This window comes from Anomaloglossus baeobatrachus, chromosome 8, assembly GCF_048569485.1.
Source record: "Anomaloglossus baeobatrachus isolate aAnoBae1 chromosome 8, aAnoBae1.hap1, whole genome shotgun sequence".
NCBI classification, from domain to species: Eukaryota; Metazoa; Chordata; class Amphibia; order Anura; family Aromobatidae; genus Anomaloglossus; species Anomaloglossus baeobatrachus.
The window spans coordinates 98,380,472-98,406,545 of record NC_134360.1 but is presented as its reverse complement, the minus strand read 5'-3'; the positions used below and the strand labels follow the sequence as shown (position 1 = coordinate 98,406,545).

The following is a 26,074-nucleotide window of genomic DNA, read 5'->3' as shown; positions in this document are numbered from 1 at the left end:
AAATTTTCATTGATACTATATATCACCACGCTATATTTCTTTAACCATGTGATTATCTGCTCACGTCAGCTCCAACATACACTGAACAAAAAAATAAAACACTTTTTGCTTCCATTTTTTTATGAGCTCAGCTCAAAGATCTAAGACTTTCTCACAAATATTTTTCACAAATTTGTCTAAATCTGTGTTAGTGAGCACTTCTACTTTGCCAAGATAAATTACCTTACAAGAGTGGCATATCAAGTTTCTCATTAGACCGCATGAATATTGTCTTTGTTTGAACACAATAAAGGCCACTGTAAAAATGTGCAGTTTTATCACACAGCACACTGCCCCGGATGTCACAAGTCTTGAGGGAGCCTGCAATGCGGACTGCAGGAAGGGCCATCAGAGCTGTTGCTCGTGAATTGAATGTTCATTTCTCTAAAATAAGTAGTCTCCCAAGGAGTTCCACAGAAATTAGCAGTACATCCAACCGACCTCACGATCACACCAGCCCAGGACCTCAACATCCAGCATCTTCACCTCCAAGATGGTCTGAGATCAGCCGCCCGGACTGGTGCTGGAAAATTTGGTTTACATACCAAAACGATTTTTGCACAAACTATCAGAAACAGTCTCCGGGAAGCTCATCTGCTGCTCGTCATCCTCATCGGGGCCTACACCTGACTGCAGTTTGTAGTCGTAACCAATTTGAGTATGCAAATGCTCATATTCTATGGCATCTGGCACGTTGAAGAGGTGTTCCCTTCATGGATGAATCCTGGTTTTCACTGTACAGGGCAGATAGACTGCATGTATGGCACAGTGTGGGTGAGCGGTATGCGGACATCCATGTTGTGAACCAAATGTCCCATGGTGGCAGTGGGGTTATGGTATGGGCAGATATATAATATGGACAACCAGCACAGGAACATTTTGAATGCAGATACCGTAACACGTTCCTGAAGCCCATTGTTGCAGCATAATAATGGACATCCTCATGTTGCAAGCAGGGCTGTGGAGCCTGAGTCGAATGGTTGGCTTATCGACTCCACAGCCCTGGTTGCATGGATCTGTACACAATTCCTGGAAACCTCCCATTCTTGCATGGCCATCATACTCACCGGACATGTCACCCATTAAGCATGTTTGGGATGCTTTGGATTGGCGTATATGATAGCGTGTTCAAGTTGCTGTCAATATCCAGCAACTTCACACAGGCCACAATCACCAACCTGATCAACTATGTGAAGATATGTTGCAATGCACGAGGCAAATGGTGGTCACGTCAGATACTGACTGGTTTTCTTATCCCTCTCCACAGAACCACGCAACACTGTAAAACAGCACATTTTAGAGTGGCTTTTTATTGTGGCCAGCCTAAAAGGCCACGTCTCACTAAGCAACATCACTAGCAACATCGCTGCTGAGGCACGATTTTTGTGACGTAGCAGCGATGTTGCTAGCGATGTTGCTGTGTGTGACATCCAGCAACAACCTGGCCCCTGCTGTGAGGTTGCCGGTTGTTGCTGAATGTCCTGGACCATTTTTTAGTTGTTGCTCTCCCGCTGTAAAGCTTGTGACAGCAAGAGAGCAACAACTAAATGTGCAGTGAGCCGGCTTCTACGGACGCTGGTAACCAAGGTAAATATTGGGTAACCAAGAAGCCCTTTCCTTGGTTACCCGATATTTACCTTCGTTACCAGCGTCCGCCGCTCTCAAGCTGTCAGTGCCGGCTCCCTGCACACATAGCCAGACTACACATCGGGTAATTAACCCAATGTGTACTCTGGCTAGGAGTGCAGGGAGCCAGCGCTAAGCGGTGTGCGCTGGTAACCAAGGTAAATATCGGGTTGGTTACCCGATATTTACCTTAGATACCAAGCACAGCATCGCTTCCACGCGTCGCTGCTGGCTGGGGGCTGGTTACTGGTGAGATCTGCCTGTTTGACAGCTCACCAGCAACCCGTGTAGCGACGCTCCAGCGATCCCTGCCAGGTGAGGTTGCTGGTGGGATCGCTGGAGCGTCGCTTAGTGTGACGGTACCTTTAGACACTCCTGTGCAATAATCATGCTGTGTAATCAGCATCTTGATATGCCACACCTGTGAGGTGGAAGGATTGTCTCCACAAAGGAGAAGTGCTCAATTACACAGGTTTAGACAAATTTGTGAGCAATACTAGAGAGAAAGACTATATTACGTACCGGTAATGGGATTTTCCTGAGTCCACGACAGCACCCACGAGAGAGGGATCCGCCCCCTTCAGGACAGGAAACCTACAGATAAAAAGGGGCGGTCCCCCTCCCTCATCAGTTGGTTGCAGAGACCGGGAGAGGAACCACCAAAGAATTAGTAAATAACACAGACCAATCCCAGGACACCGAAGCGTGAGAAAAAACAAAAAGAAAGGGCAGGGGTGTAAAGGGTGCTGTCGTGGACTCCGGAAAATCCCATTACCGGTACGTAATATAGTCTTTTCCTTTCGTCACGACAGCACCCACGAGAGACTTAGAGAGAAGACACACTGAGGGCGGGATAACCACGTGAAGAGCCAAGCTGCCAAATGGAAGGTCAGTGGAAGAACCAAAGGCCAGCCGGCAGAGCCCGGAAAAGAGGAAGGAGAAGACCAGGTCACAGCCTTACAAAACCGTCGAGGAGACATCCGCCACAGCCACCAAGTAGGAGGCCACCTCCCAGGAGAACGATCCGTCACCGAGGAGGACAGGAGAACAGGCTGCACCACAGACGCGAGGGAAACAGTAGCCCACAGCCATCGGGGCAAGGGACGGCACGACACCAGAGGAGCACAGCCGGAACCCTGAAAGACAAAAAACAAAAGACCCATCCAGCCGCCAAGGGGCCGCCGATTGACCCAGGGGGGGCAGCGCCCCCCCAATCAAGGACGCGAAAGGAAGGAAGGGAGAAAGAGCACATGACAGAGAGAGGCTTGAAGGGCGCAAAGGGTAGGGCGCCCAACCCTAAAGCAAGACCCCAGGGAGGAGAGCCGGTATACGGACCGCCTGGCAGCGGCCCCCAGCCGGAAGGAAGCGCACAACCCCTCAGAACCCGCAAGACGGGATTTAAACAGGGCGCCCAGGGCAGAAACAGGCACCCGGAGGGGACCGACAGAGAGACCCATAACCCTTCCCGACAGGAGAACGGCAGAACAGAGGACAACGGAATACAGCAGATGAGGAGGGAGAAAGGGAGGGCAGGAAGAGCATCCACAGCCGACCACAAGGTTGGGTGCGGACTGGCGGCCTACAGCGCAGCAAGGACGGGAAGGCAGCAACGCCCCGACAAAAAACACACCGGCAAGGGGAGTCCTGTGACGCGGGGGGAAGGAAGGGACTCCGTGACAGGAGGGCTGGCCGGGACGGAAGAACCTAGGGGCGCCCGAACAAGCACGGCACCCAGGAGAGAGAATCAGGAACGGCAGGGCCAGAAGGGAGCAGCAAGGAACACCAGAAGCGAAGCATGAAGCCCGAGGCGCCAGGCCCCGCGCAAGGCCAGGGAGGCGCAAGGCTGCAGAGGCGGAAGACCAGAACACAGGCCCCTGCGGTCCAAAGGCCAAGAGGCCAAGAGGCACAGACGCACAGAGGGCCAGAGGCCAAGAGGCACAGACGCACAGAGGGCCAGAGGCCAAGAGGCACAGACGCACAGAGGGCCAGAGGCCAAGAGGCACAGACGCACAGAGGGCCAGAGGCCAAGAGGCACAGACGCACAGAGGGCCAGAGGCCAAGAGGCACAGACGCACAGAGGGCCAGAGGCCAAGAGGCACAGACGCACAGAGGGCCAGAGGCCAAGAGGCACAGACGCACAGAGGGCCAGAGGCCAAGAGGCACAGACGCACAGAGGGCCAGAGGCCAAGAGGCACAGACGCACAGAGGGCCAGAGGCCAAGAGGCACAGACGCACAGAGGGCCAGAGGCCAAGAGGCACAGACGCACAGAGGGCCAGAGGCCAAGAGGCACAGACGCACAGAGGGCCAGAGGCCAAGAGGCACAGACGCACAGAGGGCCAGAGGCCAAGAGGCACAGACGCACAGAGGGCCAGAGGCCAAGAGGCACAGACGCACAGAGGGCCAGAGGCCAAGAGGCACAGACGCACAGAGGGCCAGAGGCCAAGAGGCACAGACGCACAGAGGGCCAGAGGCACAGACGCACAGAGGGCCAGAGGCCAAGAGGCACAGACGCACAGAGGGCCAGAGGCCAAGAGGCACAGACGCACAGAGGGCCAGAGGCCAAGAGGCACAGACGCACAGAGGGCCAGAGGCCAAGAGGCACAGACGCACAGAGGGCCAGAGGCCAAGAGGCACAGACGCACAGAGGGCCAGAGGCCAAGAGGCACAGACGCACAGAGGGCCAGAGGCCAAGAGGCACAGAGGGCCAGAGGCCAAGAGGCACAGAGGGCCAGAGGCCAAGAGGCACAGAGGGCCAGAGGGCCAGAGGCACAGAGGGCCAGAGGCCAAGAGGCACAGAGGGCCAGAGGCCAAGAGGCACAGAGGGCCAGAGGCCAAGAGGCACAGAGGGCCAGAGGGCCAGAGGCACAGAGGGCCAGAGGCCCAGAGGCCCAGAGGGCCAGAGGCCCAGAGGCACAGAGGGCCAGAGGCACAGAGGGCCAGAGGCACAGAGGGCCAGAGGCACAGAGGGCCAGAGGCACAGAGGGCCAGAGGCACAGAGGGCCAGAGGCACAGAGGCCCAGAGGCCAAGAGGCCCAGAGGCCAAGAGGCCCAGAGGCCAAGAGGCCCAGAGGCCAAGAGGCCCAGAGGCCAAGAGGCACAGAGGCCAAGAGGCACAGAGGCCAAGAGGCACAGAGGCCCAGAGGCACAGAGGCCAAGAGGCACAGAGGCCAAGAGGCCAGGAAACACAGAGGGCAGGAGGCACAGAGGCCCGAGGCCAGGAGGCACAGAAGCAGGAGGCACAGAGGCACAGGGCCCGGAGGCCCAAGGCCGGGAGGTCCAGAGGCCAGGAAGCCACAGAGGTCAAGAAGGCACAAAGGCCAGGAGGCCCAGAGACCAGGAAGGCCGGAGGCCAGGAGACCAGAAAGGCCGGAGGCCAGGAGGCAAGGAAGTACAGAGGCCAGGAGGCAAGGAAGTACAGAGGCCAGGAGGCAAGGAAGTACAGAGGCCAGGAGGCAAGGAAGTACAGAGGCCAGGAGGCAAGGAAGTACAGAGGCCAGGAGGCAAGGAAGTACAGAGGCCAGGAGGCAAGGAAGTACAGAGGCCAGGAGGCAAGGAAGTACAGAGGCCAGGAGGCAAGGAAGTACAGAGGCCAGGAGGCAAGGAAGTACAGAGGCCAGGAGGCAAGGAAGTACAGAGGCCAGGAGGCAAGGAAGTACAGAGGCCAGGAGGCAAGGAAGTACAGAGGCCAGGAGGCAAGGAAGTACAGAGGCCAGGAGGCAAGGAAGTACAGAGGCCAGGAGGCCCGGAAGCACAGAGGCCAGGAAGCACAAGACACGGAAGCACAGAGGCCGGAGACACGAGACCAAGAGGCAACAGAGGCACGAGGCCAAGAAGCACGAGGCCAAGAAGCACGAGGCCAAGAAGCACGAGGCCAAGAAGCACGAGGCCAAGAAGCACGAGGCCAAGAAGCACGAGGCCAGGAGGCACAGAGGACTGAGGCCCCGAAGCACAGAAGCCCGGAGGTACCGAGGCCAAGCGGCACAGAGGCCACAGAAGCCAGGAGGCCCGGAGGCCACAGAAGCCAGGAGGCCCGGAGGCCACAGAAGCCAGGAGGCCCGGAGGCCACAGAAGCCAGGAGGCCCGGAGGCCACAGAAGCCAGGAGGCCCGGAGGCCACAGAAGGCAAGCGGCCCGGAGGCCACAGAAGGCAAGCGGCCCGGAGGCCACAGAAGGCAAGCGGCCCGGAGGCCACAGAAGGCAAGCGGCCCGGAGGCCACAGAAGGCAAGCGGCCCGGAGGCCACAGAAGGCAAGCGGCCCGGAGGCCACAGAAGGCAAGCGGCCCGGAGGCCACAGAAGGCAAGCGGCCCGGAGGCCACAGAAGGCAAGCGGCCCGGAGGCCACAGAAGGCAAGCGGCCCGGAGGCCACAGAAGGCAAGCGGCCCGGAGGCCACTGAAGGCAAGCGGCCCGGAGGCCACTGAAGGCAAGCGGCCCGGAGGCCACTGAAGGCAAGCGGCCCGGAGGCCACTGAAGGCAAGCGGCCCGGAGGCCACTGAAGGCAAGCGGCCCGGAGGCCACTAAAGGCAAGCGGCCCGGAGGCCACAGAAGGCAAGCGGCCCGGAGGCCACAGAAGGCAAGCGGCCCGGAGGCCACAGAAGGCAAGGGGCCCGGAGGCCACAGAAGGCAAGGGGCCCGGAGGCCACAGGGGCCCGGAGGCCACAGGGGCCCGGAGGCCACAGGGGCCCGGAGGCCACAGGGGCCCGGAGGCCACAGGGGCCCGGAGGCCACAGGGGCCCGGAGGACACAGGGGCCAGGAGGACACAGGGGCCAGGAGGACACAGGGGCCAGGAGGACACAGGGGCCAGGAGGACACAGGGGCCAGGAGGACACAGGGGCCAGGAGGACACAGGGGCCAGGAGGACACAGGGGCCAGGAGGACACAGGGGCCAGGAGGACACAGGGGCCAGGAGGACACAGGGGCCAGGAGGACACAGGGGCCAGGAGGACACAGGGGCCAGGAGGACACAGGGGCCAGGAAAACACAGGGGCCAGGAAAACACAGGGGCCAGGAAAACACAGGGGCCAGGAGGACACAGGGGCCAGGAGGACACAGGGGCCAGGAGGACACAGGGGCCAGGAGGACACAGGGGCCAGGAGGACACAGGGGCCAGGAGGACACAGGGGCCAGGAGGACACAGGGGCCAGGAGGACACAGGGGCCAGGAGGACACAGGGGCCAGGAGGACACAGGGGCCAGGAGGACACAGGGGCCAGGAGGACACAGGGGCCAGGAGGACACAGGGGCCAGGAGGACACAGGGGCCAGGAGGACACAGGGGCCAGGAGGACACAGGGGCCAGGAGGACACAGGGGCCAGGAGGACACAGGGGCCAGGAGGACACAGGGGCCAGGAGGACACAGGGGCCAGGAGGACACAGGGGCCAGGAGGACACAGGGGCTCAGGAGGGCACAGAGGCCACCGAGCACAGACCAAGAGGGCACCCCAGCGCACACCCCAGTGCAGACACCACCAGGACGCCTGCCACAGAGAGCAGAGGCGGCCAGGAATTCCACAGCATGAGGGACGCTGACGGCAGAGGGACCGTCCCAGAAGGGGACCAACCCCGGACAGAAGGGCAGGGGGAAGGGCTGGCAGAGATCCACAGCCGAGCCCCCCCGATCCGCAGGAGCACTGCCGGGCTACCGTCGTGGAGACAGAACGCGGACGCGGCAGGCCCAGGGCACCCCCTCCCGCGTGCACACGCCGTGCAGCGGTGAAGACGCAGGCACGCGTCAGGGAGAGGCTCCGGCCCGACCGCCATAGCAACTCACCAGCACCGCAGCGTCCGGCCAGGATGGAGGGGACCACGGGCTTCACCAGGAACCTTCCCGGCCGCTCCCCCGGAAGCGCTCCTGCATACTTCCGGGTCACTGCAGCAGGGAGCGTGCGCCGACGCGTCAGGGCCCCCCCCCCGCCGCGCACACGGTCCGGTAGAAGCACGCTCTGCTGCAGGCGTCATATCCCTGGAGGCAAAGCCGGACCAGGAGAAAAAGGACGAGGTGCAACGGAGGACGGAGTCCACGAGGGGAGCTCCACCGACCGTGCTTCCGGATCCTGAGCTCCGCCGTTCCCTTGGAGACCGCACGGACTCAACTGGACCCAGGTACTGTAGGTTCCGATCCCTGCAGGACAGGAAACCAACTGATGAGGGAGGGGGACCGCCCCTTTTTATCTGTAGGTTTCCTGTCCTGAAGGGGGCGGATCCCTCTCTCGTGGGTGCTGTCGTGACGAAAGGAAAAAAGGCCTTATGTGTATATAGAAAAGTCTCTGAGTTCAGCTCCTGAAAAATGGGAGCAAAAGCAAAGTGTTACGTATATATTTTTGTTCAGTGTAAATAAAACATTACATTGTCCATGTAATCATGTTTATTTTAAATTTGATGAAAATATTACATTTTTAGACCTGGAGCTGAAAAATACAGAAATTATTTTTTTTGTATCCTGAATGGTACATAATAAAAGTTCTAAATTATTTAAGATGTCATAATGAACATAATGAAACTACAGGCATCACAAGGAGAGGCTGCTTGTTTGTCTATTGGTGCGTACGAAGTCACCGAGTGCTTAGTCGTGCACCATTTTTATTCATATATGCCTATTGGAGGCAGACACCCAAATGGTCTACTATGTCTAGGTGTCTGCCTCCAGTAGGCATATACGAATGAAAATGGTGCATGACAAAGCACACCGTGACTCAGTTTGCACCATTAGAGTTATTGGCCCGTTGGCGCATACGTCCAAATCCCGTTTTTCACCGATGGGACCACTGAACGGGACGGGACGCAGTGTGAAAGCACCCTTAGGCTGGCCATGCAAATTACAAGCCACTTGACTGAACCAAGCTACAGCCAATCGTTCAGCCAGCAGTAATCTCAGCCGAGTGCTTGTGTTCTATATGAGAAAGTAATTAGGGCACCACAAATGGTAAACACTGGGATCAATCCAAAAAACACACCTGAAATTACAGAACCATATAGAAGAAGCAAGATGGTGTGTAATAATTGGGATCACCAAATAGAAAATATTCAAACAATTTTTATTAGTCAAAAAAACACCAACATGGAGTTAAAAGCATTTAAAATACACAAACGTGTTCAACACATACAGGGGCTTGCATATAATAAGACAAAAACCCCACAGGTCACCCCCTCCATATAAATAAGACCCAATATATTAATAAGAAAGGCAAAGCCTCAGTACTGATAGATGGACATCAGCAGAGAAACAAGCAAAATGCACCAGAAACATCCATAATATACATAAGATTTCATAAATACCACAGACAGGGTAAAAAGGTGCAGCGAAAATCAGCAAGCAGGAGCAGATTCTGCCCCATTTTTCCCTGAGGAAGCCACTCCAGGGGTGGCGACACGCGTGGGGGGGGTTCTTGTCCTCCCTCCTGTATGGCTGCCTCCTTTGTGATTGCAAAATCTGCTCCTGCTTGCTGATTTTCGCTGCACCTTTTTACCCTATGTGGTATTTATGAAATCTTATGTACTATTATGTATGTTTCTGGTGCATTTTGCTTGTTTCTCTGCTGATGTCCATCTATCAGTACTGAGGCTTTGCCTTTCTTATTAATATATATAGTGACTTACTTATTTATATGGAGGGGGTGACCTGTGGGGTTTTTGTCTTATTATATGCAAGCCCCTGTATGTGTTGAACACATTTGTGTATTTTAAATGCTTTTAACTCCATGTTGGTGTTTTTTTTAACTAATAAAAATTGTTTGAATATTTTCTATTTGGTGATTCCAATTATTACACACCATCTTGCTTCTTCTATATGGTTGTGTTCTATATGAGAACGCCGTTGACTGACACATCGGATGGTGGTGTATGGCAAAGAGATCAATCTGATCAGCAATCTGATATCAGACATGCCCAGTCAACATCTCTCTCAACCATTAGTTAGCTGGCATCCCCACGTATAAACTGTTGACCTAACCGGTCCAGATCAGAGGTTTCAAATTATATTTGTCTAAGTGTACGCGGGCCTATAGTAGTTTACTTAGCTTGGTTGTGCAGACGACTTTTGACCTAGTGATGGGTCCTTTTTAACAAGTTACAGTTTAAAGTAATTTAGTCCTGCAGTGTCAGACACATTTTCAATTGTTTTTGCGCCTACTAGTCTAAATGGTATAACTTTTTAATTGTATACATGATTTTTGCAGCTATATTTATTTTTATACATAATTTTAATAATTTTAGCTTATTTAAACCCTTTCCGACAAGGCAATTCTCCATGATTCCAGTTTCCTTTGCTGCCCCACTCCCCTTCCAAGAGCTATAACTTATTTTATGTCAACATAGCTGTACAAGGGCTTTTTTTTGGAGGGATGAGTTGAACTTTTGAATGACATCCTCTATTTTTATCATGCAATGTACTGAAAAAAAAAAGGAAAAAAAAAAATTGTTAACCTGCTCCTCCACCCCAAAAAAAACACTATTGCTTTTTGGCTTTTATTTTGATGGCTTTCATTGTGTGGAAAAAATGACCTGCCAATATGATTCTACAAGTTAGTACGCTTACAGCAATATCAGGCATGAATAATTGTTTGTTTTTTTATGTAAGCGATGAAACAAAATTTGGGGATTTGTAAAAATTGTAGACATTTTGGTTGTGTTGCCAATTTCTAAGACCTGTAAAGGTTTTTAATTTTTGGTCAATACAGCTTGTTATTTGTATGCTAAGCTGACGTTTTTAAATTATGCCCTTTTGGTGTTGATATGTTGCTTTTCTTTGATCACTTCCTATGGCAGTTTTTGTGGTGTTGTGGGGTCTGAAAACCTGGCATTTCAAAATTCTTCTCTTTATGGATTAGTTAATTTTATATTTTGATAGATTAGACTTAGGATCTTATAATAAAAAAAAAAGGGGCTAATTCGAACATTTATATATTTTTCATATATTATTTATAAATTTTATATACTATTTTTACTAAATACCCCTTAGGGAACAAGAAGCTATGATGGTTTGATTATTATATACTACAATACCACAGTATTGCACTATATAGCAAAAATCTCGGTCTCCTGTGAACGCTAGCTACAGGCTGTACTTCAATGGAGCAACATAATGGCGGGCACTGCTGACAGTACGACTGCCATAGTAACCCATTAGAGCCCCACAATCTCGTTGCAAAGGGCCGATGGACATGTGGAACAGCCCCCAAAGCGCACTCAGTAATAGCTGCAGTCAGCATTTAAGGAGTTAACAGCAGCGGACAGAGCTCAGCTCCACACACTGCTGGTAGAGACAGGTGATGGCTGTGTAGAAACAGCCATCATCTCTCAGGAAAGATGCGGGCTCGCTCCTGAGCCTGCATCAAAGACAGACCCACCAATTTGGCCAATGTCGGGAAGAGATTAATATTAGGTTTATAGTTCATAAGAGGTAAGAAAATGTGTTCACCATGAATGTAATTTTATAAAGTCTGACTTCCCAAGGTCAGAGAGTCCATAACAGCACTTTATTATCCTATACTGTTTTCTAATGTAGGGGCAGCGCTTCACCACTTCCGGAAGACTGGCATAATATATAACATTCATTGCAGCTGCCACTAAGTGCACACACACCAGATATAAACCTCTTTCGTTCCCCAGTATACAAGAAAAAAAAAAAAATACTCACATATTTTGCTTCAAATTTTTTTGCCATTCTTTCTACTTCAAGCCTTTCACGTTCTTCATCATTAAACGGATCATTAGGTGGGGGAATTTTAGCCTAAAATGTAAAGTAGAGCAGACAATTTTTAGACTATAGGTTACTTTTAACAAAGCTTCATTGTCTTTTAGAAAAGGAAAGAAAAGTCACAAAAAGCAAAGTAAAACAAAAATGCCCCAGATTGTGAGCGAGACACCTAGAAGAGTCAGCACAACCATCACTTATCACTTGGTCCTGCTGTTTAGGGCAGCAGTGGAGGCAGGTTCCTTTGTAATTTGAGGCTACCGTGAATGAGTCCATCCAAATAAATCAAGCATCCATCGAAAACTCCTGACATCAATCTGCTTCGGCCACTTGGGATTGAGCAGGCTACTTTTAGAGATGCAGGCAGACATATCCATGGTAAATCTGCCCACCACTATAACCGCCATTCATATGCAACATTAGGGCACATGGACCCTAGATTGTTTGGGGGGGGGCATACGCAAGTATGGTTCACAACAAGATTAAAGTTGGCAAAACAAAAGCACTCCGGGTAGGAGTAATAGATGCATATTGCAGAAATATTGGCAAATATATGTAGAAGAGTTTGCTCACACAATTTTGAGGGGAGGCCAACTTGTTAGGTGAAGTTGACCCCCACAATGCAGGAAGAAATAGCACAACTGGAAGATCAACAGCAGAACAGCAATGAGGCCAGAAAAAGTCACAAACATTCAATATATTAATCCAGATCGACATCAACATACACAGCCATCCAAACATCTTGAGTGCGCCATCCCTAATCAGGAGGTTTCATAGTTTCATAGTTTTTAAGGTTGAAGAGAGACTAAGTCCATCTAGTTCAACCCGTAGCCGAACATGTTGACCCAGAGGAAGGCAAAAAAAACCCCAATGTGTCAAATAAGCTCCAATGGGGAAAAAATTCCTTCCTGACTCCACATCCGGCAATCAGACTAGTTCCCTGGATCAACACCCTGTCATAAAATCTAATATACATAACTGGTAATATTAAATTTTTCAAGAAAGGCGTCCAGGCTCTGCTTAAATGTTAGTAGTGAATCACTCATTACAACACTATGCGGCAGAGAGTTCCATAGTCTCACTGCTCGTACAGTAAAGAATCCTCATCTGTGATTATGATTAAACCTTCTTTCCTCGAGACGTAGCGGATGCTCCCGTGTTCCAGTCGCAGGCCTAGGTGTAAAGAGATCTTTGGAAAGGTCTCTGTACTGTCCCCTCATATGTTTATACATTGTGATTAGATCCCCCCTAAGCCTTTGTTTTTCCAAACTAAATAACCCCAAGTTTAATAACCTGTCTTGGTGTTGCAGCCCACCCATTCCTCTAATAATCTTGGTCGCTCTTCTATCTACCTGTAAGATTATGCTATTTATAACCTTCTATACTTTTGCTATCAAGAAAAGCATCCATTCCAGCCATAGTTTTAAAAACCAGTTATATCCAGCATAGACCTGTGAGACCGTATCCTGATAACCGTTTGGGGTTGGAAATCATATCAGCGCGTGTCAGTATAATGTTTCGAAGTGGAGCACGTGCTGCTGTGGCGCCATTTGATGACAGATTACAAAGGCGTTAGACAAAGGAGCACACGGCAAAAAGGAAGTGAAGTCACTGCTGGCGGATCCAGTGCATTACACTTCACAGCAACAGTCATTCATCTTGGGTGCTAGTACAGGTCAGAAAGGTGCAAAACAGGGCTGTGGAGTCGGAGTCGGAGTCGTGGAGTCGGAGCTCATTTTGGTGGAGTCGGAGTCGGAGTTGGAGTCGGTATAAAATGCACCGACTCCGACTCCTAAAATATATAATAAATTGGGGACAGGAGTGCAATGCAGAATGTGCTGAATATTTTACTAAATAATAACATTTAGTATAATGCTTATATTTAAGTGAAAAATTTATTGTAGTATAATGTGAACATCAGACATTTAATTGTTTTTATGATACAATAATCAAGATATTTGGATAGAACATAAAATATTTATTGGATACAACTTTAGAACACAAAAAACTAATAAATTGTAAATATGTAATATTATATATATATACACAGTGTATATACACACACAAGATATATATGTAATCTACTGTATATTACATAGTGTATTACATATTTACAATTTATTACAGTTTTTTGTGTTCTAAAGTTGTATCCAATAAATATATTTTATGTTCTATCCAAATATCTTGATTATTGTATCATAAAAATTATTAAATGTCTAATGTTCACATACACATATTCATGTACTACAATAAATTTTTCACCTAACTATAAGCAATATATGTAGGAGTCGGAGTCGGAGCCGGAGTCGGAGTCGGAGCCGGAGTCTGAGTCGGTGCAAGAGAATTTGAGGAGTCGGAGTCGGAGTCGAAGGTTTGGCTTACCGACTCCACAGCCCTGGTGCAAAATGTTGCCCATACACAGTCTGGCATATGAAGCAGATAGACCATTTTAATAAAGTTTAATGTATGGTAAATGATTGTGGGAACTTTGCCTAACCATTGCCAAAACTGGCAGAAACTCCGCTGCCCCTGACACGCCCATTGAAAATGAATGGAGCAGAGATGTGCTAGGTCGAGGTCTGTGCCATTCTGATAAGGTTCTCATGAACTCTGCTCCAAGACCACTGGGACCTCCGTGAAAAGAAAGTTATCCCCTGATCCGGACATTGCTTCATACCCTGGTGCAGGCCTTTATCTGTGCATAGATTATGGAGAACCAAAACCAATAATAAGGTGCAAAAACGGCACCCCAGATATTTAATCCCACTTTATAACTCATTTATTACATGTTTAACTACAATCTCTATTCCAATCCAAATCTCAAAAGGGCACGTAAAGCTCTAGGTTTCATTTCATGTTCCTAATAAAGGCTCTGGTTACAGTAGATCTGACGATAAATACATAGCTGGGCAGGATAGGAATCCACAAGTTCAAACAAAGCTTTCTGCCTCCAAATAGATATTCCCCACTGAAAAGTCAACTTTGAATGTATCAGTAAATGAGAAGTGCACAGATCCTCTGCATTATTATAGCATCCCAGGAGTCTGTCTGATCAGTTCAGCTCTGCTCCCTGCAATACAATCTCGTGCATTCACTGCGAATTCCCAGCGCTCACACTGCACCACCGTATAGCCCGTGTATGAAGTGAGGGTAAGTGCACTGAAGAGCTGCAGTACGTGCTGCCAGGTGGACATCTGATCTGAGCCAAGTCGTCCCTGCTTACACTTTGATATGCTGAACTGATGGAAACGTCCTGATTGCTGCAGTCTGTGACATCTACTTGAAAGCTCGAGATATGGAACAACATATATATCTGTCATGTGACATGAGGGAAAAAAGGCCGCCCACTATTTAAAGGGAACCTGTCACCAGAAAAATGCCATCCAATCTTAAGGCACCATGTCAGAGCAGGAGGAGATGATTGGACCAATGAAGGGAATTTTGTTTACTTACCGTAAATTCCTTTTCTTCTAGCTCCAATTGGGAGACCCAGACAATTGGGTGTATAGCTTCTGCCTCCGGAGGCCACACAAAGTATTACACTAAAAGTGTAAAGCCCCTCCCCTTCTGCCTATACACCCCCCGTGCATCACGGGCTCCTCAGTTTTGGTGCAAAAGCAAGAAGGAGGAAAAAATTATAAATTGGTTTAAAGTAAATTCAATCCGAAGGAATATCGGAGAACTGAAACCATTCAACATGAACAACATGTGTACACAAAGAACAACAGCCCGAAGGGAACAGGGGCGGGTGCTGGGTCTCCCAATTGGAGCTAGAAGAAAAGGAATTTACGGTAAGTAAACAAAATTCCCTTCTTTGTCGCTCCATTGGGAGACCCAGACAATTGGGACGTCCAAAAGCAGTCCCTGGGTGGGTAAAATAATACCTCGTAATAGAGCCGTAAACGGCTCCGTCCTACAGGTGGGCAACCGCCGCCTGAAGGACTCGCCTACCTAGGCTGGCATCTGCCGAAGCATAGGTATGCACCTGATAGTGTTTCGTGAAAGTGTGCAGGCTCGACCAGGTAGCTGCCTGACACACCTGCTGAGCCGTAGCCTGGTTCCGCAAGGCCCAGGACGCTCCCACGGCCCTGGTAGAATGGGCCTTCAGCCCTGAGGGAACCGGAAGCCCCGAGGAACGATAAGCTTTGAGAATTGGTTCCTTGATCCACCGAGCCAGGGTTGATTTGGAAGCTTGTGACCCTTTACGCTGGCCAGCGACAAGGACAAAGAGTGCATCCGAGCGGCGCAGGGGCGCCGTACGAGAAATGTAGAATCTGAGTGCTCTCACCAGATCTAACAAGTGCAAATCCTTTTCACATTGGTGAACTGGATGAGGACAAAAAGAGGGTAAGGAGATATCCTGATTGAGATGAAAGGGGGATACCACCTTAGGGAGAAATTCCGGAACCGGACGCAGAACCACCTTGTCCTGGTGAAACACCAGGAAAGGGGCTTTGCACGACAACGCTGCTAGCTCAGACACTCTCCGAAGTGAAGTGACTGCTACTAGGAAGACCACTTTCTGCGAAAGGCGTGAGAGAGAAATATCCCTCATTGGCTCGAACGGTGGTTTCTGAAGAGCCATCAGCACCCTGTTCAGATCCCAGGGTTCTAACGGACGCTTGTAAGGAGGGACTGTGTGACAAACCCCCTGCAGGAACGTGCGTACCTGTGGAAGTCTGGCTAGGCGCTTCTGAAAAAACACAGAGAGCGCAGAGACTTGTCCCTTAAGGGAGCCGAGCGACAAACCCTTTTCCAATCCGGATTGAAGGAAGGACAGAAAAGTGGGCAAGGTAAATGGCCAGGGAGAAAAACCCTGAGCAGAGCACCACGACAGGAATATCTTCCACGTCCTGTGGTAGATCTTGGCGGACGTTGGTTTCCTAGCCTGTCTCATAGTGGCAATGACCTCTTGAGATAACCCTGAAGACGCTAGGATCCAGGACTCAATGGCCACACAGTCAGGTTGAGGGCCGCAGAATTCAGATGGAAAAACGGCCCTTGAGACAGCAAGTCTGGTCGGTCTGGTAGTGCCCACGGTTGGCCGACCGTGAGATGCCACAGATCCGGGTACCACGACCTCCTCGGCCAGTCTGGAGCGACGAGGATGGCGCGGCGGCAGTCGGCCCTGATCTTGCGTAACACTCTGGGCAACAGTGCCAGAGGAGGAAACACATAAGGGAGTTGAAACTGCGACCAATCCTGAACTAAGGCGTCTGCCGCCAGAGCTCTGTGATCTTGAGACCGTGCCATGAATGTCGGGACCTTGTTGTTGTGCCGGGACGCCATTAGGGCGACGTCCGGCATGCCCCAGCGGCAACAGATCTCCTGAAACACGTCCGGGTGAAGGGACCATTCCCCTGCGTCCATGCCCTGGCGACTGAGAAAGTCTGCTTCCCAGTTTTCTACGCCCGGTATGTGAACTGCGGATATGGTGGAGGCTGTGGCTTCCACCCACAGCAGAATCCGCCGGACTTCCTGGAAGGCTTGCCGACTGCGTGTCCCGCCTTGGTGGTTGATGTATGCCACCGCTGTGGAGTTGTCCGACTGAATTCGGATCTGTTTGCCTTCCAGCCACGGCTGGAACGCCTTTAGGGCAAGATACACTGCCCTTATCTCCAGAACATTGATCTGAAGGGAGGACTCTTGCTGGGTCCACGTACCCTGAGCCCTGTGGTGGAAAAAAACCGCTCCCCACCCTAACAGGCTCGCGTCCGTCGTGACCACCGCCCAGGATGGGGGCAGGAAGGATTTCCCCTTCGACAGAGAAGTGGGGAGAAGCCACCACTGAAGGGAAGCCTTGGCTGCCCGAGAAAGGGAGACGTTCCTGTCGAGGGACGTCGACTTCCTGTCCCATTTGCGGAGAATGTCCCATTGAAGTGGGCGCAGGTGAAACTGCGCAAAAGGAACTGCCTCCATTGCTGCTACCATCTTCCCTAGGAAGTGCATGAGGCGCCTCAGGGGGTGTGACTGGCCTTGAAGGAGAGATTGCACCCTGTCTGTAGTGAACGCTGTTTGTTCAGCGGAAGCTTCACTATCGCTGAGAGAGTATGAAACTCCATGCCAAGATATGTCAGTGATTGGGCCGGTGTCAGATTTGACTTTGGAAAGTTGATGATCCACCCGAAACTCTGGAGAGTCTCCAGAGCAATGTTCAGGCTGTGTTGGCATGCCCCTTGAGAGGGTGCCTTGACAAGTAGATCGTCTAAGTAAGGGATCACCGAGTGTCCCTGAGAGTGTAGGATTGCCACCACTGTTGCCATAACCTTGGTGAAGACCCGTGGGGCTGTCGCCAGGCCAAAAGGCAGTGCCACGAACTGAAGGTGTTCGTCCCCTATGGCGAAACGCAGGAAGCGCTGATGCTCTGGTGCAATCGGTACGTGGAAATAAGCATCTTTGATGTCGATTGATGCTAGGAAATCTCCTTGGGACATTGAGGCGATGACGGAGCGGAGCGATTCCATCCGGAACCGCCTGGTTTTCACATGCTTGTTGAGCAGTTTTAGGTCCAGAACAGGACGGAAGGATCCGTCCTTTTTTGGCACCACGAACAGGTTGGAGTAAAAACCGTGACCCCGTTGCTGAAGAGGAACAGGGATCACCACTCCTTCCGCCTTCAGAGTGCACACCGCCTGCAGAAGAGCATCGGCTCTTTCGGGGGGCGGAGATGTTCTGAAGAAACGAGTCGGAGGACGAGAGCTGAACTCTATCCTGTAACCGTGAGATAGAATGTCTCTCACCCATCGGTCTTTTACCTGTGGCAGCAAGGCGTCGCAAAAGCGGGAGAGCCTGCCACCGACCGAGGATGCGGTTTGAGGAGGCCGAAAGTCATGAGGAGGCCGCTTTGGGAGGGGTTCCTCCGGCGGTCTTTTTAGGACGTGACTTAGACCGCCATGAATCGGAGTTCCTCTGAGCTTTCTGAGGCCTTTTGGACGAGGAGAATTGAGACCTGCCCGCGGTCCGAAAGGACCGAAACCTCGATTGTACCTTCCGTGGTTGAGGTCTGTTTGGTCTGGACTGGGGTAAGGATGAGTCCTTTCCCTTGGATTGTTTAATGATTTCATCCAATCGCTCACCAAACAAGCGGTCGCCAGACAATGGCAAACCGGTTAAGAACTTTTTGGAAGCAGAATCTGCCTTCCATTCACGTAGCCACATGGCCCTGCGGACTACCACCGAATTGGCGGATGCTACCGCCGTACGGCTCGCAGAGTCCAGGACAGCATTAATGGCGTAGGACGCAAACGCCGACGCCTGAGTGGTTAAGGACACCACTTGCGGGGCAGATGTATGTGTTACTGCATTAATCTGCGCCTGACAAGCTGAGATAGCTTGGAGTGCCCATACGGCTGCGAATGCTGGAGCAAACGACGCGCCGATAGCTTCATAGATGGATTTCAACCATAGTTCCATCTGTCTGTCAGTGGCATCTTTGAGTGAAGCCCCATCTTCCACTGCAACTATGGATCTAGCCGCCAGTCTGGAGATTGGAGGATCCACCTTAGGACACTGAGTCCAGCCCTTGACAACATCAGGGGGGAAGGGATAACGTGTATCCTTAAGGCGCTTGGAAAAACGCTTGTCTGGACAGTCTCGGTTTTTCTGGACTGCCTCTCTGAAGTCAGAGTGATCCAGAAACGTATTCAATGTACGCTTGGGAAACCTGAAACGGAATTTCTCCTGAGAAGCTGACTCCTCAATTGTAGGAGCTGGGGGAGAAATATCCAACACCTGATTGATGGTTGCTATAAGGTCATTCACTACGGAGTCACCTTCAGGTGTATCTAGGTTGAGAGCGGCTTCAGGATCAGAATCCTGATCTGTTACCTCCGCTTCATCCTCCAGAGAGTCCTCCTGCTGAGACCCTGAAGTGTGATGAGGTGGAGGGAATTTCCCAGCGAGCCCGCTTAGGCGGTCTGGGACTGCGGTCCGTGTCAGAGACCTCACCCTGGGACCTATGGGTCATCCCAGGGGCACTTTGCTGTTCCAATTGAGGGGGACCAGGGGTCAAAGATTGAACAGTGCCCGGGGCCTGAGTCACCGGTCTGGACTGTAGGGCTTCTAGTATTTTAGCAGACCATTTATCCATACTCTCAGACAGTTTGTCAGCAAAAGCTGCAAACTCCGTCCCTGTCACCTGGACAGTGGTAGCAGGTGGTTCCACCTGGGCCACCTGTAGCAGAGGCTCCGGCTGAGTAAGTGCCACAGGGGCCGAGCATTGCACACAATGAGGGTCAGTGGAACCTGCCGGTAGTATAGCCGCACATGATGTACAGGTTGCAAAGTACGCCTGTGCTTTGGCACCCTTGCTTTTTGCGGACGACATGCTGCTTACCGACCGCTCAGAGCGGTTGTGTGATCACCAGATTCCCTGCCTGGGTCTCCCTGTGTTGTCTCTCCTTCTCCAGCGTCTGAATCGCTGACAGGAATGGCTGCTGTCGTTCTGTGGGGAGGAGGGGACCGTGGGCGTGCCCAAGAAAAGTGCGGGAATCTAGTGCCCCAGTGTACTGAGTGAGGAGGGAGGAGGATACTAATGTATGCTCCAGCCCTCAGCGCTGACGATCTGTGCAGCGTCCCGCCCTTCCCCTGACTGGCAGGCCTGTGGGCGGGAATATACGACACTAGGCCGCAGAAGCCGGGGACTAAAGTTATAAGCGCGGCCGCGCGGTAGTCCCCGGCGCACTAACACACCCAGCAGTGCTGCAATGTGTATGGCACAAGCGCTTCATGCGCGGTAGTCCCCGGCGCACTAACACACCCAGCAGTGCTGTAATGTGTATGGCACAAGCGCTCCATGCGCGGTCCCCACGGGGACACAGAGTACCTCACAGTAGCAGGGCCTTGTCCCTGACGATACCCGGCTCCTATCCAGCAGATTCCCAGGGGCTGCGGAGGGAGCACGGTCCCTGTGCCTGGAGACCGATTAGGATCCCACTTCACCCAGAGCCCAGTAAGGGATGGGGAAGGAAAACAGCATGTGGCTCCTGCCTGTGTACCCGCAATGGGTACCTCAACCTTAACAGCACCGCCGACACAGTGGGGTGAGAAGGGAGCATGCTGGGGGCCCTGTTATGGGCCCTCTTTTCTTCCATTCGACCTAGTCAGCAGCTGCTGCTGACTAAGCTGTGGAGCTATGCGTGGATGTCAGCCTCCTTCGCACAAAGCATAAAAACTGAGGAGCCCGTGATGCACGGGGGGTGTATAGGCAGAAGGGGAGGGGCTTTACACTTTTAGTGTAATACTTTGTGTGGCCTCCGGAGGCATAAGCTCTACACCCAATTGTCTGGGTCTCCCAATGGAGCGACAAAGAAATATAGTTTTATAAGAAATAACTGTGTACTCTGTGTTTAATTATTTACCCTTTCTGAAATGTTTGGCTCCAACTGATACAGCCATCCCTCTTAAGCTGGGTTTACACACTGCAACATCGCAAAGGACATCGCTGTAACGTCACCGGTTTTGTGACGTAGCAGAGACTTAGGGAGGTCGCTGTTAAGTCTCTGGTGAGCGTTCAAACAGGCAAACCTGGCCAACAACTCAACAGCGATCCGGACCTGCAGAGCGACCTAGCTGGTTGTTGGGGACGTTGATAAGCAGCCTTTTGAAAGGGAAGTTGCTAACAAAGTCTCTGCAAAGTCTTTCACACACTGAAACTTTCCAGCGATGCATGCTGCACAGCGGGAAACAAAGGACCTAGGAATAGTCCTGAACGATTTGTAACGATAACTTCACAGCAGGGGCCAGGTCGCTGATAGGTTTTACACACTGCAACATCGCAAACAACATCGCTATTGCGTCACAAAACCGGTGACGTTACAGCGATGTCGTTTGAGATGTTGCAGTGTGTAAACCCAGCTTTATACAAACACTGTCAGCTACTGATAGCACCGCCTGCTGAAAATACCAGAACGAGCAGAGGAATTTATCAGGTGATTTTGTAGTACAATACAAATATCTTTAAACAGTGCTTAAGGAGACCTTTCAGGATCAGTAACTTTTATAGCTGTACGTTATCTTATCTTAAGCTCAGTAGAATTCAGTGTGATGTAGTAGCTAGTTAAGCATATGTAACTACAAACTGCACATTCATTGCTCCCCTCTCCCACCTCAGTGCTGGCATCAGTGATAGTAAGGCTATGTGCGCACTAGAAAAGTGATTTTTCTCAAGACAATTTCTTGAGAAACTTCTGGAAGTTGAAGATTACCGCACCTGCGGTAAAAAAACGCACCAAATCTGCGGGAAAAACGCATGCGTTTTTGCCGCGGTTTTTCCGCAGGTTGGTCCCTGCGTTTTTTTATGCTGAACAGAAATAAATAAATAATATAGATAATAGATAAATCGATAGACAGATAATGGATAGAGGGAAAGATGGATAGATGAATAGATAGATGAGAAATACCTATATAATGTCCCACCCCCCCGCATATTCTAAGCTGGCACCCTTTAGTGACTTTCATGTGGCACTAAAGGGTGCCTAGCCTTGTATTTAGCCAAAAATTAAATAATTAAAAAAATTGACGTGGGGTTCCCCTTATTTTTGTAGCCAGCTAGGGTAAAGCAGACGGCTGCAGCCTGCAAACCACAGCTGGCAGCGTCACCTTGGCTGGTAATGCAAAACAGAGGGCGCCCCACGCTGTTATTTTACATTAAATAATTAAAAACAAAAAAACGTGGGATCCCCCCCAAATTGGATCACCAGCCAAGGTAAAGCAGACAGCTGGGGTCTGATATTCTCAGACTAGGGAGGTCCACTGTTATTGGACACTCCCCAGCCTAAAAATAGCAGGCTGCAGCCACCCCAGAACTGGCGCATCCATTAGACGTGCCAATCCTGGCGCTTCGCCCCAACTCATCCCGTTGCCCTGGTGCGGTGGCAAACGAGGTAATATATGGGGTTGATGCCAGATGTGTAATGTCACCTAGCATCAAGCCCTGGGGTTAGTGATGTCACGCGTCTATCAGATAACTGACATCACAAACCCAGTCAGTAAGAAATATAAAATAGACAACAAAAAAAGTTTTATTTGAAAAAAAACAAAACACTCCCCACATTCCCTCTTTCACCAATTTATTGATAAGAACAATCAATTCCACGTCCGGCGTAATCAAATAAGAGGGGGGGGCGTCCCACGGCGATCCATACCATAGTTACTGTCTCAGTCCATGAAGAACAGAATGTTCCCCATTGGCTGGGAGAGCAATGCAGTGACCTGAGCTACCATCAATAGCCCAGGTCACTGCAGGGGATGACAAGCGCTGCTGTCAGGAGGATAGAGGAGATCATTACCTGCTGTGATGATCTCCTGCAGTCCTGCAATCAGCGCTGTCACTGACTTCTATGCCCGCCGCGTTGTCAGCAGTATCGCGAGAGAACGTGACGTCATCGCTAGTGACAGTCTCGGGCCGCTCGCGAGAAGGGCATAGACAGCAGTCACTGCGGTGACGTCAGGAGGCAGGAGATCGTCACAGCAGGTAATGATCTCATCTCACCTCCTGACAGCAGCGCCCGTCATCCCCGCGGTTGCACGCGCTGCGTGTCAGTGTCTGCCTGCGCTGCAGGGTGACAAGCTGCTGACACTGCGGGCAGACACTGACACTGCTGTGCGTGCAGCGTCGGTGCTGCAGCGGGACACAGACTGCACGGGCACCTGGAGGTCACACGGAAGTGCTTCTGTGCGGCGTCCAGGGAGTGTGACGTCTGTGTTTACTCTGCTCCGCTTCCTCATCTTTCATAATGACATCACTTCCTGCAAAACCGCAGGCAGCGATGAGCATTACCGCAGGTAAATTGCGGCTATACCGAGGGGATACCGCACATCATTTGCTACCTGCGGTATACCCTCGGAATTTCGCAATTACATTACAGTGAATGGAGTGAAATTCCGGGGGTATACCGCAGGTACCTGCGGAAAATAATGGACATGCTCATTTTCTCAAGAAAGTTTCTTGAGAAAAATCCGCAGCGTGCGCACAGCTATTTTTTGTTCCCATAGGTTTTGCTGGGAAATGTCTGCAGAAAGATTTCAAACCTTTCTCAAGAAATTTCTGCAGCAAATCCGCGGGTAAAATGGCCTAGTGCGCACATAGCCTAAATCTGAACTGAATTTGCACTGCTGTCTCCACCCATACTCACTCCCACCTTTCAGCAGTGATTGTGAATGCACTGAGAGGAAAGAGCCATGAATATGTGATTTGTATTTGCATACACTTGACTAGCTACTAACACTGAATTCTACTGAGCTTTAACCCCTTAAGGACGAAGCCAGTTTTGTACTTAATGCCCAGGCCATTTTTTGCAAATTTGACCAGTGTCACTTTATAAGGTTATAACTCTGGAACGCTTCAATGGATCCCGGTGATTCTGAGATTGTTTTTTCGTGACATATTGGGCTTCATGTTAGAGGTAAATTTAGGATGATATTTTTTTATTTTATTTGTGAAAAAATCTGAAGTTTGACAAAAAAAATAAAAATTTTGCAATTTTAAAACTTTTAATTTTTATGCCCATAAACCAGAGTTATGTCACACAAAATAGTTAATAAATAACATTTCCCACTTGTCTACTTTAGATCAGCGCAATTTTTGAAACAAAATTTTTTGAGGTTAGGAAGTTAGAAGGGTTCAGAGTTCATCAGCAATTTCCCATTTTTTCAACAAAATTTACAAGACCATTTTTTTAGGGACCACATCCCATTTAAAGTGACTTTGAGAGGCCTGGGTGACAGAAAATACCCAAAAGTGACACCATTCTAAAAACTGCACCCCTCAAGGTACTCAAAACCACATTCAAGAAGTTTATTAACCCTTCAGGTGCTTCACAGGAACTAAAGTAATGTGGAATGAAAAAAAATAAAATTTAACATTTTACCTAAAAATGTTGCTTTAGCACTAATTTTCTTACTTTTTCAAGAGGTAACACCAAAACTTGGACCTCACACTTTGTTACCCACTTTCTTATGAGCGCGCCGATACCCCACATGTGGTCAGAAACCTTTGTTTGGGTAAATGGGAGAGCTTGGAACGAAAGGAGCAATATTTGAATTTTGGAAAGCAAATTTGGCTGAAATAGATTGCGGGCACCATGTTGCATTTACAGATCCCCTAAGGTACCTAAACAGCAGGAACCCCCCTCAAGTGACCCCATTTTGGAAACTAGACCCCTTAAGGCTTCTATTGAGGGGTATTTGAGCATTTTGGACCCACAGGTACTTCACAGATTTTGATAACGTTACGTTGTCATATTGAAAATTGTCATTTTTTTCTCAAAAATGTTGCTTTAGCATCAATTCTCTCACTTTTTCAAGAGGTAATTCCAAACATTTGACCCAAATCTTTGTTACCCACTTTTTTATGAGCACGGTGATACCTCACATGTGGTCTGAAACCTTTGTATGGACAAATGGGAGGGTTTGGAACGAAAGGAGCAATATTTGAATTTTGTAACGGAAATTTGGCTGAAAAAGATTGCGGGCACCATGTCGCATTTGGAGGACCCCTAAGGTACGTAAATAGCAAAAAACCACCACAAGTGACCCCATATTGGAAACTAGGCCTCTCAAGGAATTTATCTAGATGTTTGGTGAGTACCCTGAACCCCGAGGTGCTTCACAGAAGTTTATAACGTTGAGCCATGAAAATAAAAAAAATTTTTACCACAAAATTGTTACTTCAACCAGGTAGCTTTTTTTTTTCACAAGGGTAACAGGAAAAAAATCACCATGAAATTTATTGTGCAATTTCTCCTGAGTTTGGTGATATCTTATATGTGGTGGAAATCAACTGTTTGGGCACACGGCAGGTCTTGGAAGGGAAGGAGTGCCATTTGACTGCAAAATTGGCTGGAATCAATTGCGGACGTTATGTTGCATTAGGAGAGCCCCTGAGGTGCCTAAGCAGTGGAGGTCCCCCACAAGTGACCCCATTCTGGAAAATAGACCCCTCAAGGAATTTATCTAGATGTTTGGTGAGTACCCTGAACCCCCAGGTGCTTCACAGAAGTTTATAACGTTGAGCTGTGAAAATAAAAAAAAAAACATTTTTACCACAAAATTGTTACTTCAACCACATAGCTTTTTTTTTTAACAAGAGTAAAAGGAAAAAAAGCAGCATAACATTTATTGTGCAATTTCTCCTGAGTATGCTGATACCTTATGTGTGCTGGAAATCAACTGTTTGGGTGCACAGCAGGGCTCGGAAGGGAAAAAGTGCCATTTGACTGAACATTTGGCTGGAATAATTAGTGGACGCTATGTCGCATTTGGAAAGCCCCTAAAGTGCCTAAACAGTGGAGGTCCCCCACAAGTGACCCCATTTTGGAAACAAGACACCTCAAGGCTTTTATCTAGGTGTATATTGAGCATTTTGAATCCACGAATACTTCACAGAATTTGATAAGCTTAGGTTGCCATATTGAAAATTTTCATTTTTTTCACAAAAAGGTTTCTTTAGCATCACATTTCTCACTTTTTCAAGTGGCAACAACAAAACGTGGACCCCACAGGTTGTTATCCAATTTCTTGTGAGAGCAGGGATACCCCATATGTGGCCAAAAACCTCTGTTTGGATTAATGGGAAGGCTTGGAATGGAAGGAGCACCATTTGAATTTTGGAAAAGTTGAAATAAATTGCACGCACCATGTCACATTAGCAGGGCCCCTTGGGTACCTATACATCAGAAACCCCCCACAAATGACCCCATTTTGGAAACTGGACCCCTCA

At 49.9% G+C, this 26,074-nt stretch overlaps 1 protein-coding gene across 2 annotated transcripts in view; it reads right to left on the bottom strand.

Moving 5' to 3' along the window:
* Positions 1-26,074, bottom strand: part of UBN2 (ubinuclein 2) — a 228,306-nt gene that overhangs the window by 169,441 nt on the left and 32,791 nt on the right. For both annotated transcript variants that reach the window (XM_075321912.1, XM_075321913.1), the window contains exon 2: positions 11,299-11,391. In XM_075321912.1, the coding sequence (XP_075178027.1) occupies positions 11,299-11,391 (93 nt within the window). The remainder of the gene's footprint in view (positions 1-11,298; positions 11,392-26,074) is intronic.